The sequence below is a fragment of the Halichoeres trimaculatus genome, unplaced genomic scaffold (genome assembly GCF_033239565.1).
Source record: "Halichoeres trimaculatus isolate MK-OKI-2021-1 unplaced genomic scaffold, fHalTri1.1 fHalTri1_scaffold_3, whole genome shotgun sequence".
Lineage (NCBI taxonomy): Eukaryota > Metazoa > Chordata > Actinopteri > Labriformes > Labridae > Halichoeres > Halichoeres trimaculatus.
Genome location: NW_027437181.1, coordinates 16,497,411 through 16,510,001, shown reverse-complemented (window position 1 = coordinate 16,510,001; position 12,591 = coordinate 16,497,411). Strand labels below are relative to the sequence as shown.

Genomic DNA, 12,591 nt, shown 5'->3' with positions numbered 1-12,591 from the left:
ATTCTGTCTTGTGTCACTCTGGGAGAGAGTGGTTTATGATAATCAAATTAATGCTCCCCACAGTGTAGCAGGTTAGTTTGGGGTCGAAACTGGGGCCGGAGTGTTGCAATGTGTGAAATCCTCATCATTACTCTGATTAGTTCAATAACATCACAGTTGAAAGAACTTAGCTTGTTAATAAACACCTGATGAGATCATATTCCTGCATTTTATGTTGTACTTTGTTGAACACATCAAAATTTCATTTGAAATATAAAAGTCGGCCTCAAAATCTTAGTTTCTTGGCCGTTTGCCCCCTCATGGTCTTACATGAGGATATGTTGTTCAATACTCCAACCCTGTTTTTAGTATCAACTCCTGAGAGAGCAAATGTTTTCTGTCTTTATTTGTAGTGCTGTTTTTAGCAACAGGATTTTGTGACATCACAGCTAGCCTTGAAGCTAACTGTTACCAAAGCAGAGACCTGTTACTTCCAGTGAATGAATGCTGAGAATTGATTTCTCAGTGTATCTTTTAAAGAGTTTAAAGGTTTGAATGAAAGATATTTGTTGCGAATGACTAGATATGAGATAATTAAATTGGGGTATCGGGTGTAATTATTAGAATTTTGATTGAAGTCAATGAACATCTTGTGGAAAAACAGAATCACCTATCTCTTATACATATCAGATTTTAGTTTACACCTAAGGCAACTCTTGAAAGGGTCACCACACCCTTGCATATCAGGATTGTATAGTTCACTAAATGTTGGTCTGACATTGAAAGGGAAAGAAGTCCACACTATTTAAATCAACTCGAACAGACAAGAGTACAGGAAAGCTCTCAGGATTTTGTATGCAAACCACACCACTGAAGCCTTGAAGTGTTTTCTGAATGAACACCCAAAGAGAAGCACCACCTTTGTGTTTTCCTGGATTGATGTTTTGCTCCTTTTAAGTGAGTAGAGACTGGCACATTTGCCACAAGATGGGCTCATCTGGTACCTTGACCCCCTTTGATCCTAATCGGATGTAAAGATGTGGCGTCATTTGAAGAACACACCTTCCTTATTAATAATGCGGATAGATTATGACTGTGACAAATATTAAGTAGGAGATATGGTAATGTTTATGTAAGTAACACGGCTACGAGCCAGTTCACAGAAACCAAGAGTGAAAGAAGAGGAGATGCAAACCCTCTTTTCAGCTGTTCAGGAAAACACTACATACAGCATATACGCCACTTATCCCCAAAGATTTGGCTGCCCTGTATGTCACACTGCCTAAAGCTTTGGGACTGAATGTAAACATAAGCAGCTTTAGGCAGTTTAAACTCCCTATGCTGTTTGTCTATCAATAGAACCATCTCCAGAGACATTTCAAACGTTGTGTTTTCAATCTGGTTGTCTGACCTTATGAGCTGTTGTTCTGACATGCCTACAAATGTGTTCAAAAACAAAATATAGACTGCTAACATCCAGTGGGAAAGAAATGCCACAAACTGTGACAGAAATGCCAAAAGGCTGTTTCTTTGTTTTAACCGGAAACATGAAATAAGGTCAAAAATGATGCAGTGAATCTATTCAAAATGATTACTCGCTTCATTGCTCTTTTTCACTGCTCTGAAGGGTTTCTCTTAAGTGTGACACCACAGTCAATACAGTGTGTCGAGGAAACAATGCAAACTATATATAGCCTGAGAGAAAGTGGAAAAAAAGGAAGGGGATGGGATCATCTAACTATATTCAAAAAATGTGAAGAAGCATCAGGAAAGAGGGATTTCTCTCCTGAAGGTGAATTTCATGGTACCAAAGGAAGACAAAAGAATAACAAGGCCAAGTCCATTAGGGAGTGCATAGAGGAGTCAAGCTAAATGAAGGCTTCGTGGTGAGAGGCTGGGCAATAGAGAAAAGACATCAAGAGGCATTTAAGAACATGCTTCCAGTAGTTTGATGACTGGGTTGACAATGATATGGAATGAAAGGAACTAGGGGATGGTTTGGGGCGCAGTGGAGGTTGCTTGGGGGAGGGGTGGTCTTACTGGGAAGTTGCGTGACGCCATGCTGTAGACTACTAAAGTCACATTTAGCCAGAGACGAGACATACTGCAGGCATACTTGAACCGATTTGATTGTTTTGTGTTATCTTTGTTGATTGCCTCAGTGTCAGGAAGTGGCTAAATTAATCCTGTACATATTCGTGTTCTAATAGCATTTAATACAACTGCATTGTAGTTGCCCTAGATTGTAGGTTCTGACATCGGTTTCATGCTCACAGCTTTCTGTTTTGGTGGAGGCACATTTGTCCTGACTAGTGGCAGACTAGGACTAAAAAACAGCCCTGGGTATCCAGTCAACTCAGGCAGTGTGGTTCTTGGAACGGTTTAGGGTTTTCGAATGTAAAGATGCAACACAAATGGTTTTAAACAGTAGAGCTCCGATTATTAGTATTAGTGTTTATAGTTGAAACATTTTAGTTGTCTAACAGTTTGTATTGTGGCTATGTCAATCCTAATTCTAAAGGCTCAAGGGGCTAAAATCTACAAATCTACTCCAAAGGTCAGAATTTGAGGTACCTTGGACTAACGACTGTTGGCCGGCTCCGGCCTTCAATCTTTGACATCAGTCTTCTCAGGCTTTGGGGTGGGGTAGGTTGTGGTTTGTCTAAGGAGCCTAAGGCTACCTTGAGGGTAGATAAGCATGTGTGTAAGGGCTGATACAGTGAAGCTGGAATCTACTACATCCACTATGGCTACCATTGTGAAAACAGGCCCTTAAGGTACTCATCAGGAAGAGATGGAGGAATAGTGAGCTTGTGAACATCTAGCCTATAAAGAATTATGTTTCAGAGCTGTACACTGACAAAAAGTGAGAATCATGAGAATCTATGCAAAGATCCTCAAAAAAACTTCCCCTCATTTTCTTGAATGGAAAAAGATCAAGGCCATCATTTAAGAGGAATCAAGCATGCGCTCAATAGAGGGGTTTTATGCAAGCTCTCTACAATATGGTTTATATAAACCAAGAGAAAACCGACCAAGGACACCCTTGTTAAAATGTGGAGGTGGACACTGTGTAGGAACAATGAGAAGGAAGCTAGGAAACTTGTGTTGCTGGCTTAGGTCAGCAGTGTCATGTAGTGTCGAGCGGACATGCTCTTCCTCGCCAAATTACTCAGGAAACACAGTAGGCAAGGAGTGGGAGCACCCCAGCTGAGAACAACACCACTTTATGTGGATGCTGCTGGGAATATGGATAATGTTGGTTACACAGATAAGGTCACTGCAACTGGCTATTATCACAGGAGGAAATAAAGATCCTTTAGATGCACTGACATGCTGAGGAGGATCAGTAACAGTAAACATTATATAAACTCTTTATAACCACCAGTATGAACCCAGACCAAGACTGTTACAGAAGAGAAATAGAAATCGAAAAACAAACACTTACTCCACAATCTTTTATTTTTTGGCTGAAAATAAAGTTGTTTTTTACTATTAGCTTATATACATTGCATTCACTTGAATACAATAGAGGAAGGAGACATAAAAATATCAGAACCCCTCCCTTAATAATCAAGTGTAACATTGATAAATTGAAACAAGATTAAATGATAAATGTTTTGTTATCTAATTATCCTGAGCATATTTCAAAGAAAGACCACTAAGATAATGCAGTTGGACCTCACACAAACACTGATTGAAGATGTGATGCAGGAATGAGTCATCTAAATCCAGCTGTCCACAGGGCATGTATCTGATTAGCATACCCACATGCACATACCAGGAAAAATGTAAATATTGTAATAAAACCTGTGCTAATAGTATCAATTCAACACCCAGTATGTGTTCCAGTTTATTTTTACTGTGTTTAGCAATATTGGCTGCATGTAAGTATTAAGTTACACAATTTAAATAGTAGTTATTGGAGCAGTATGCAAATGTAATTCTCAGTAATTGATGCTGCTGCAGCAAACTCTTCTTCTCCAGTTTACCCCTGTGTCACAAACTGTTATTTGATGTTACGTGGAAGCGGCAGTTGTAAAGAGATTTTGGACACACACACACACACACACACAACCACACACACACACAAGCAAGAGTCTGAGAGTGAGTCAATGCTGTTATGGAAAAGTCAATCAAACACTAATAAAGTGCATCATTTAAGGAGTACTTATTTTAGTGGAGCATTTAAGCTTTATTTAAGAAATATCAAATGAGAGGAAGTGGTGGTGTACTCAACAAAAAATCATATCCACCCCAGTGGGTCTTTGATGTTTTCCTTTTAACCTCCTCTGTGATAATATTCAGCACATCAGCACAATCAGCAGTGTTATATTGCTGTTAAACAGTAGCACAAGCAGGTAATGAGTAGTAATTGACAACAAATCCCATTTTTGTTCAGTTCGATCATTAAACTAGCCATACGGACTCAAATCGTCTGAACCAAGTATGTGCTCAGGTTATGGCAGACAAACTGCTGTAGCACTATTTTTTATACACCCAGTGACATAGAAGCTTTGCTTTGGTGATCTCAAAGATTTTGAGGTACCCACTTGACAAATCAAGTAAAAGACAAATATTGGGGTAGTTTAGGTGACAATGCCAATCGACGGTGACGCCATATTGGAAATGTCTACTTTGCAAGAGTCAAATAGGGTGAGGTGAAGCAGGCCTTAAGCCTCCAGGAAAACAGCAAGTGGACACTCAAGGAAATGCAGTTTTGAGCACCGCCATTTTGGCTGATTTCTTGGGAGCAGAAGTTTTATTTGTTCTTGTCCAATCAGACTTAGCCAAAACTAGCTGTATAACAGCATTAATTGTATAATAGCAGTATACTATTCTTAAGTGAGACAGGTACACAGCTAAACACTGAGGGGGTGAGAAAACATAGTTCAGAAGAGGTGAGGGAGGTTTGCTTGATATGATAGACACCATCTGCTCAGGTAGGCTCAGAAAGACTTCTGTTATATCTAAAAGCTGCTGTTCAAGTGAACTTGAAGCTGAAGAATAAAGAACATGAAAGGGTTGAAGCAACTCTACAAGCCAGTGTGGTGTGAAGCACCCACACTTGGGTTGTCTGCTCAGCAAGTCTGAGCGGTTTGGTGCTCTGCAGACCGAGGCACCCCATTTGGCTAATGAAGTCCCAGACTGTCTTCACACCACCCCCACCCACCACTCCACTATGAAATGTTCTACTCATGAAAGTAATGAGGCGGGGGGGAGAGACTCTTCTGGCCACTGATAACCTCAGACTAAACTTGCAACCTTACGAGACAAGGGCCTAATATCTGGCCGTCAATCAGCCCCAGCATCCCTGGCTGGAGTGTTTAATTACAAGGATCAATTATTTACCAGCCTCCTCTTTCACTACTCAGCGCTCCCAAAAAGGAGTGTAAAGAGAAAAAAAAGGAAAAAGAAAATTCATTTAAGAACCACAGGATGGTTGTTGTGGCAAAGTCAGAGAACAGAATAAGTAACTGGAGCCAGGTAAAACAGACAGTGGTTATTCCTTGAGTTTGATGAGTTCGTCTGGGATGGAAAATATATTAAAAATTACATCTTGAAAAATCAATTACAAAATAATTATGTGTTGTCAGATTGATGAAAAAAAAGTAAATTCATGTGAACTTCCTACAATAAAAATCCCATTTCAGTATTCTTAGCTAAATTTGTGAGATTTATTTTCACTAAAAACAAACATGAGGATTTTGGATAAGTATAAACTGGATTATATCATTTTAAGTAGCTACTTTACAAAAATAAGAACCTTTGTTTCCCAGGTGAGACTCAAATAAAAAGTTAAATACACTAAAATAAAGGAAACCGTCATTAACAGACCACCTGTCATTATAAATTCATCAGTTCATTAAAAGAAAAAATTACAAAAGAAACTGGACAACTATTTTTACTACTGTAACTCCCCTAACTTCAATTTTACTTGTAAAAACACTCTTGACTTCAGCTCTGAGGCCCACACAGCACCTGCAAAGCTTTTAACTAATTTGAAGAGTCAAGATCATATTACCCCTTTGCTTGTAGTCACAACAGCGCTTCACCTGATGGCTGGCACTGGTAATAAAAGTGGGAAATACAAATGAAGTCACAAAACATATCTAAACTAAATGTTGCACAGTGTCTTCACATACAGAAAATGAATGATGAAGGTTAAAATACAACATTAATTTAATACATTTAAATGTCCTTAAGGTGTTGAGTTTTTTAATAGACTGCAAGTCAAGTCTTAAAAGAGTCTTGCAAAAAAATATTTAGTGCTCCCGACTGTTTACACTTAAGAGTCTTTTCATGCTTAGCCAAAAGACTTTCAAATAATTTAAAGAGACGAGATCCTGTTAAACCTGTATTTTGCATCTAAATACACACTGGTACACTTGGTGCCTAGTAAGAAAATTCTGTGCTGACAGTAGCAGCTGGTGAAGTGTTTTGTGATCATCAATCCATTGAACAGTGTGTCCAAATTAAAGCCAGATAACCCTTATCACACAGGAAATGAAACATGCAGCACTGGACCAACTCTTATGTGGTTCATGGCTTTAACAAGCTGCCATACCTGAGATTGGTAGTTTGCCTCTGTGCAATATTTACATCATCGTCATGAAACCAGACTGGTTTATGCTACTTATGGTGTTCCACACTAGGGACCAGCTGCTTTCTTCAAAAGGCTTTTTTACTTTAATCAAAGAGGATAAGACAGTGGATAGAGTAGGAAACAGGGTGGGAGTGGGCAATGACATGCAGGAAACAGACCACAGGCTGGATTCGAACCCAGGCCACCCACTCGAGGGCAGGCTTAAACTAGACCGCAAGACCATCTACACCCAAATAAGGCAAAAATATTTGATGTCTTTATGCCATCCTCATTCAGCATGTATGGATGTTACCTACCTTTTAAAGCCCTGGTTAAATGGAAATGCTTTAACATTTTTTTTCAATCAGAAAAGCTCATATCACACAATCATCTCAAAACTGATTTAGGTAATGGTGCACTGAATGTTTTCCTCAATCAAGACTCAGACATGCGAAATGAACCCTCATTAAAGTGTAGTGTAAAGAAAAAAACTTATGAATGATCAGAGTTTTAACCAATATGGTTTGCTTGCCCAGAAATGCTTAAAAATTAGTTAATTGTTAAAACACTCTGATATTGATCAAAAAAAGTAGTTTTAGCACTCAATGGTCTCATCAAGTCCACAAGGGGGAGCGTGTTGGGACTAAAATGTAAGAGTAGGCAGCTTGTTTCTGCTTCTACAGCAGCACAGGGTTTTTCCCCTGGACTCTCCGCTGATGGCTCATTAATCTATTCTAGAGGAGGTCCCCTACGCAAGAAGCCTGCGCCACTGGAGGACTCCTTGTGCTTCATCCTTTTCAGCAAAATTCTCTTCCCTAACCATACAAAATGCAGAGTTGAAGATGAGGTTTCATGAAAGCATAACAAAAAAACACCTAAGGAGACACAGATGCATTTGTGCTTCTTGTGATAGATAAAATGTATAGAGCTCCTTTAAAGCTGTGTACTTTTCAAGGGACTCCACCAATCGTCTGTGTTTCAAAACTCAAGTTGTCTCCTCTACTCTCACTGACATGAACATACAGAACAAAACTGAGTCATAAATGCTCAGATGCTAACTCTTTTTTTCTCAAGAGTAATCTAAATTATTAACTTTTTAACAAGGCTGGGAATATTTGTCATTTGTTTTGCAACTACGTATTTCTAAATTATGCAAGACTTGACTAATGTTGGCGCTAGAGCAAAAATTAAGGAACCATCTAAGATAGTAATCTATCCTGAGGGGATCAAGAGTGTGTGCCAAATTTAGTGAAAATCAAGCCAATAAATGTCGACAACTCTCTCTTTAAACTCCAAATACTGCCTTATGTAGGGTGGAAGTAAAAATTAGGGGATCATGAAATTGCTTAAAAATATCCTAAAAGGGAGCACAAGTATTTGGACTTCAGTGGCAATTCATCATCAAAGCTGAAGAAAATACCTGGAGGGATGGCGATAACATGGCTAAAAGTCAGTCCCTATCTTTTATCCAAGTCCTGTTTTAGTATTTTGTCTGACATCCAAAAGGTCAAATCAGAAAAAAAAGAGTCTCCAGTTGATGGCAATAAACCTTAAAGTCAATCTGTGGTGAGCTGTGCCATTCTTTGGCACATGACTAAGATGCTGTCAGTAAAGAAATATAACAAACCATAAATCCAATTACAACAAGTGTGAAGTCTATTTGTAAAACCATGAAAACAGAGTGTAGGCTACCAGAGCAAATAAGCTACCTGCGTACACATTAACAGCCAGACGTCCTGTGTGGGAGGCAGCAGGGCACTGAAAAGGCTCCATTTACACATTTGGTTTAACTGCAGTAATTGCTCTGACACCCATCATCGTGTAAGTACTCCATTCATACATACTCTGCTTCAGCTGTCAAGAGCAATTACATGTTGCTGATTATTTTACAATAGCCATTCACATGATTAATCTTGCTGCCCTCTGTGATTTAAGTGGACATTTGTCTGACGTCGGGGGGTAGCTTTTTTTTCTTCTCACAGCAACTGATCTGTTATTGACACCATCACTCAACCATGGAAAAGTTGCCTGAATAAATGACAGCTCTGTCAAAGTGTCAGCTACATGAACGTGTAATATGTGGCAGCACTCTTTTAAGACTGTAATGTTGCCATGGTTATAAAATTAGTGACACAGCAACATTGGATGCGTGTCATCGCATAAACAAATAAATCAATCAAAAGTGAAACAACATTGAAAACGTGACTCTTGAATGTTCCCATGCAACATTTCCACAGTACGTCATGCGAAGTGAGGTCCACAGCATGTACTGAACAAAAAAAAAACAAAATCCATCAAACTGTTTTTAATAGCATCTGATTGGCAAGCTGTCTCGGGACAGTTGGCAAATGGGCGGACAGCGGAGGAGTTTAGAGGTGCTAAAGTTCAGGCAGGAGCAAAGCAGCACCCTGCGTCCTGCCAACAGCCTTACAGTGGCGCAAATCCTGACTAAGTTGTTGACCCGTGGCCCCCACCTGTCTTGACCATGCATTATAGCGAGGAGGGGCCTTACTTTCTCTCCTATGCTGCCTGCCACACCAGAAGGCTTTTGACTCATGCCCATCTGTCCTGGTAGTATACATTAAGCGAAAGCCAAGCTCCTGGCACCCTGTCCAAATCATGTGTGCTTTTATAACAACAAGTCGTTATATAGTGTGTGAAGACAATCTGTACCTTGGCAAAGAACATTTCGGTAAACAGAATATTTATCAGTGAATGGGTCACTTCCAACAGTTATCTTCAAAACGTAATGAAGTTCTACTGAGGTGTTATCAGGCAGACATTCAGGAAACTGTTTTCCAACACTGGTGTTATTTAATTTTTTGACCATTTGATACAAATCTGTTATACTATATCTTATCTTTTAAAAGCTCCCATTGTAATTGTCGCTGTCAGGGAGGCGTTGAGCTACTTTTTGAGCTTGAGCTAGTGGTGGTGTTGCATTAAAATGTAACACATGAGTAGGTGTCCCAAATGTTCTGACACAAACTACAGGAAAGTACGACAGCGTATCAGGGCCACTATGAAAGATTAAAAAAAAAAAAATCAGTGAACCTTTGAGAAAAAATAACCTTTTTTTGTTTTTCAAAAGACATAAATATCAGAGAAATCAAACTTGACATTTTTAAGTTTATTAAGTTACACTTCTATAAGAAAACTTTGACTTAAAAAGTGGTCAACAAGCTGACCTTTGCCCATTTTGCAGCATTATGGAACCCCTCATCCCAGCCTTATCAGACTGTACTTCCTACTTGGACTTAGCAATAAGGAGATTATACTGATTGTAACAAAGATCATCACATTATTATAAGCATCCAGACTGTAAAAATACATTTCCCTGTAGTGGGGCTGCTCAGAAAAAAGCAGCAAACTGATCTGCAGCGTACAGATGCAAGGATAGCAAAACACAATTTGTTTAATTGCTTAAGTGGCCTTAATAAACAGTTGCAAAAAAGAAAAAAGAGCTATATTTGAGGCTATTTATATACATATTCCCATGTAAAATAAAGGCAGCTTAATTTTAAATACACTTCTCAGAATACTGTAGATTTTACCCAGAGGGAACTTGCATTTTATGTGCTTTTGATGACATTAAATGTATCTGTATGTGATCACTGCAAAGACACAGTAAAGGCTCTTTTCTACCGTCTTCACCTCTTAGCATGAGTTTGCATGCCTAAGCCATTACCACAGCAACCAAGAAGAACTGGAAAACGATGCCTGAAAATACAAATACGGTCTAATCGCTTGCTAATATCAATGAGGGCAGCAAGAACACTCAGTCCTAGGAATTTAACCAGTGACACCAGTGTTGCTGTCAATCTGGACTTATTTGATGCAAACATACAAAAATGTGTAGAAAAATATTAAAAACAAAAATACTTTTTACAGCTCTGTTGATAGTCTGAATGAAAAGGCGGAAAGTCCAAAGGTAGTTTATCAAACAGACGTTAACTTACGTTAGGGTATTAAGAAGTGATATTAGATGTAAACTTACCTGACCTTGTTGGATGTCTAAGTAATGAAGCACCTCTTTAAGCATGACAGGAGTATGAGGAGGCTTTTCAGGCTCCTCAGATTTGTCCAGGGGACCAGGACCAGTACCAGGAGATGCATAAAGTGTAGACAAGTGCAGTCTTGACTTCCATGACCTCCATGCTCTCCAGACAGTCAGATATGTTCTCCGTAGCACTGGGTTTGACCGTAAGGACATGTGGAAAATCATGATCCTTGCAATAATCTATAAATTAAAAAGAAAGAAATGGTTTTTAATCCTGGAGAACATAGGTAAGCATCTAAAAAGTTATAGAAAGAACAGTCATAAGTGGCGTATGAAAGCTGTTTTAAAAATAACTTAGATACTGAAGGACTCTTGAATATTTATCCACATAGGAGTGCCACACAATAACTTCTTCACACAGAGAGCAAAAACTTAACTTTTAGTAAAATGATGGCCTAAATCATAAAAACATGTGTTTTACAACCCCATTATCAGTAGCTTTGACATTTGGTATGCTTCATACTCTGCATTTACCAAAATCCATGATTAGAGTAAACATTTAAGACTGATAAGCTCAGTATGTTTGCCATGAATAATACTGCCCACACCAGGCACTTGAGTACAAGCCACATGGTAAGGTAGGTACTCAGGTGTTTCCTGGCAACAAGATGCATTAAAGATTGGACTTCAGTCAGTGATGTTTGGTTCTAATAGAATAGAAATATCTGCAGGAGATGAAGGAATTTAAATATGCCAATTGAATTTATGAACAAACAGCAAATGTTGAATGGCAGTATGGAAATACATCCTTTGAAGAGATTGCAATAAAATAAGTGAATGACAGTGTATGATTGCTGTTACACTGTGAACCACAGTCACTCATTCTGGTAGGTATCGAAGAAACTCTTCATACACACCATTATTACATTATTGGTGTGTGTAGCTCAGTGTAAGTGAAATATAACCATTTGGGTCAATAAGCTTTCCTTCTGGAAAGAGCCAAAAAAATGAATAATGAAAGCTTATGAGACTCTCCACCTATGACTCATTTGGTGATTATTTTTATCAGTCATTACCTTCAACAGCTTTAAGGTTTTGCACAGGAAATCAGGTGAGTTTATTGAATGAAATAGTCATATTAAACTGACGGACCCCCCCACCCCCCCCAACACACACACACACACACACACACACACACACACACACACACACACACACACACACACACACACACACACACTGTCCTGTTCAACGCCATAAATGAGATATTAAGTGTAAGTTTTAGATTATTTGGGTTTGATGACACCTAAAGTGATTCAAGGGTCCAAGCTAAAATACCCCCTCTCATTTTGTTGCTATGGCTACACAGTTGCTGGTCATATGCTAAGTTATGGTAGGAGGCCACAGCAGTGCATCTTGTCAGACATAAAAACTAAAAAAAAATGGAGCAATTTTTGAAAAATCAGAACTGTGTACAAAAAAATTAGTTATACACAATGGGAATTGCTGGTGTGTATGAAGGTTTACTTAACCCTGTCACTTTAGTTTCAAATAGTTAGCTACTTTTAATGTTGATCAAATGCCTAATTGTGTGTATACTTGTCAAATCTGTTGAGCAAAATAATACATTAGTGGCAGTGGATGTAGACAAGAGGGTGTTGTGCACTGTTTTGTAACGTTACAGTGTTAGTATCTCTTTGACACGTGCATGTAGTAGCTTTAAAATTACATTCAGTAGTTGCTTAGCATTTTGATGGGCATCATGTGCATGTGGGCAATGACACCACGTTTGATTACGGTTAGCACGAAGCTACAAAGATAACACCGAACATACATACAAAGGAACAACAGATTCAGAGACACGTAAAAATGCTTATCCAAGAAGAAGTGAGCCGAAAAAACGTTTCAACCTTTAGGGAACGTTCAGGAAACAAACTAGCTTACCAGAATATAGCTTAGAGTTGCCCCGCCTTCAACAACCGCACGTCCGCTGCGTCACCGTGATCCGCCCCATGACCCGCCGCTA

General features: G+C 38.9%; 1 protein-coding gene across 2 annotated transcripts in view; it reads right to left on the bottom strand.

Annotated features, from left to right (window-relative positions):
* Positions 1–12,577, bottom strand: part of mettl15 (methyltransferase 15, mitochondrial 12S rRNA N4-cytidine) — a 48,831-nt gene extending 36,254 nt beyond the window's left edge. The window contains exons 1-2 of one of the 2 annotated variants that reach the window (XM_074666314.1): positions 12,510–12,577; positions 10,563–10,805 (exon numbers count right to left, since the gene is read on the bottom strand). In XM_074666314.1, the coding sequence (XP_074522415.1) occupies positions 10,563–10,790 (228 nt within the window). In that variant the 5' untranslated portion in view covers positions 10,791–10,805; positions 12,510–12,577. The remainder of the gene's footprint in view (positions 1–10,562; positions 10,806–12,509) is intronic. The other variant, XM_074666315.1, reaches the window with a different exon arrangement.
* Between the last annotated feature and the right edge of the window lie 14 nt (positions 12,578–12,591).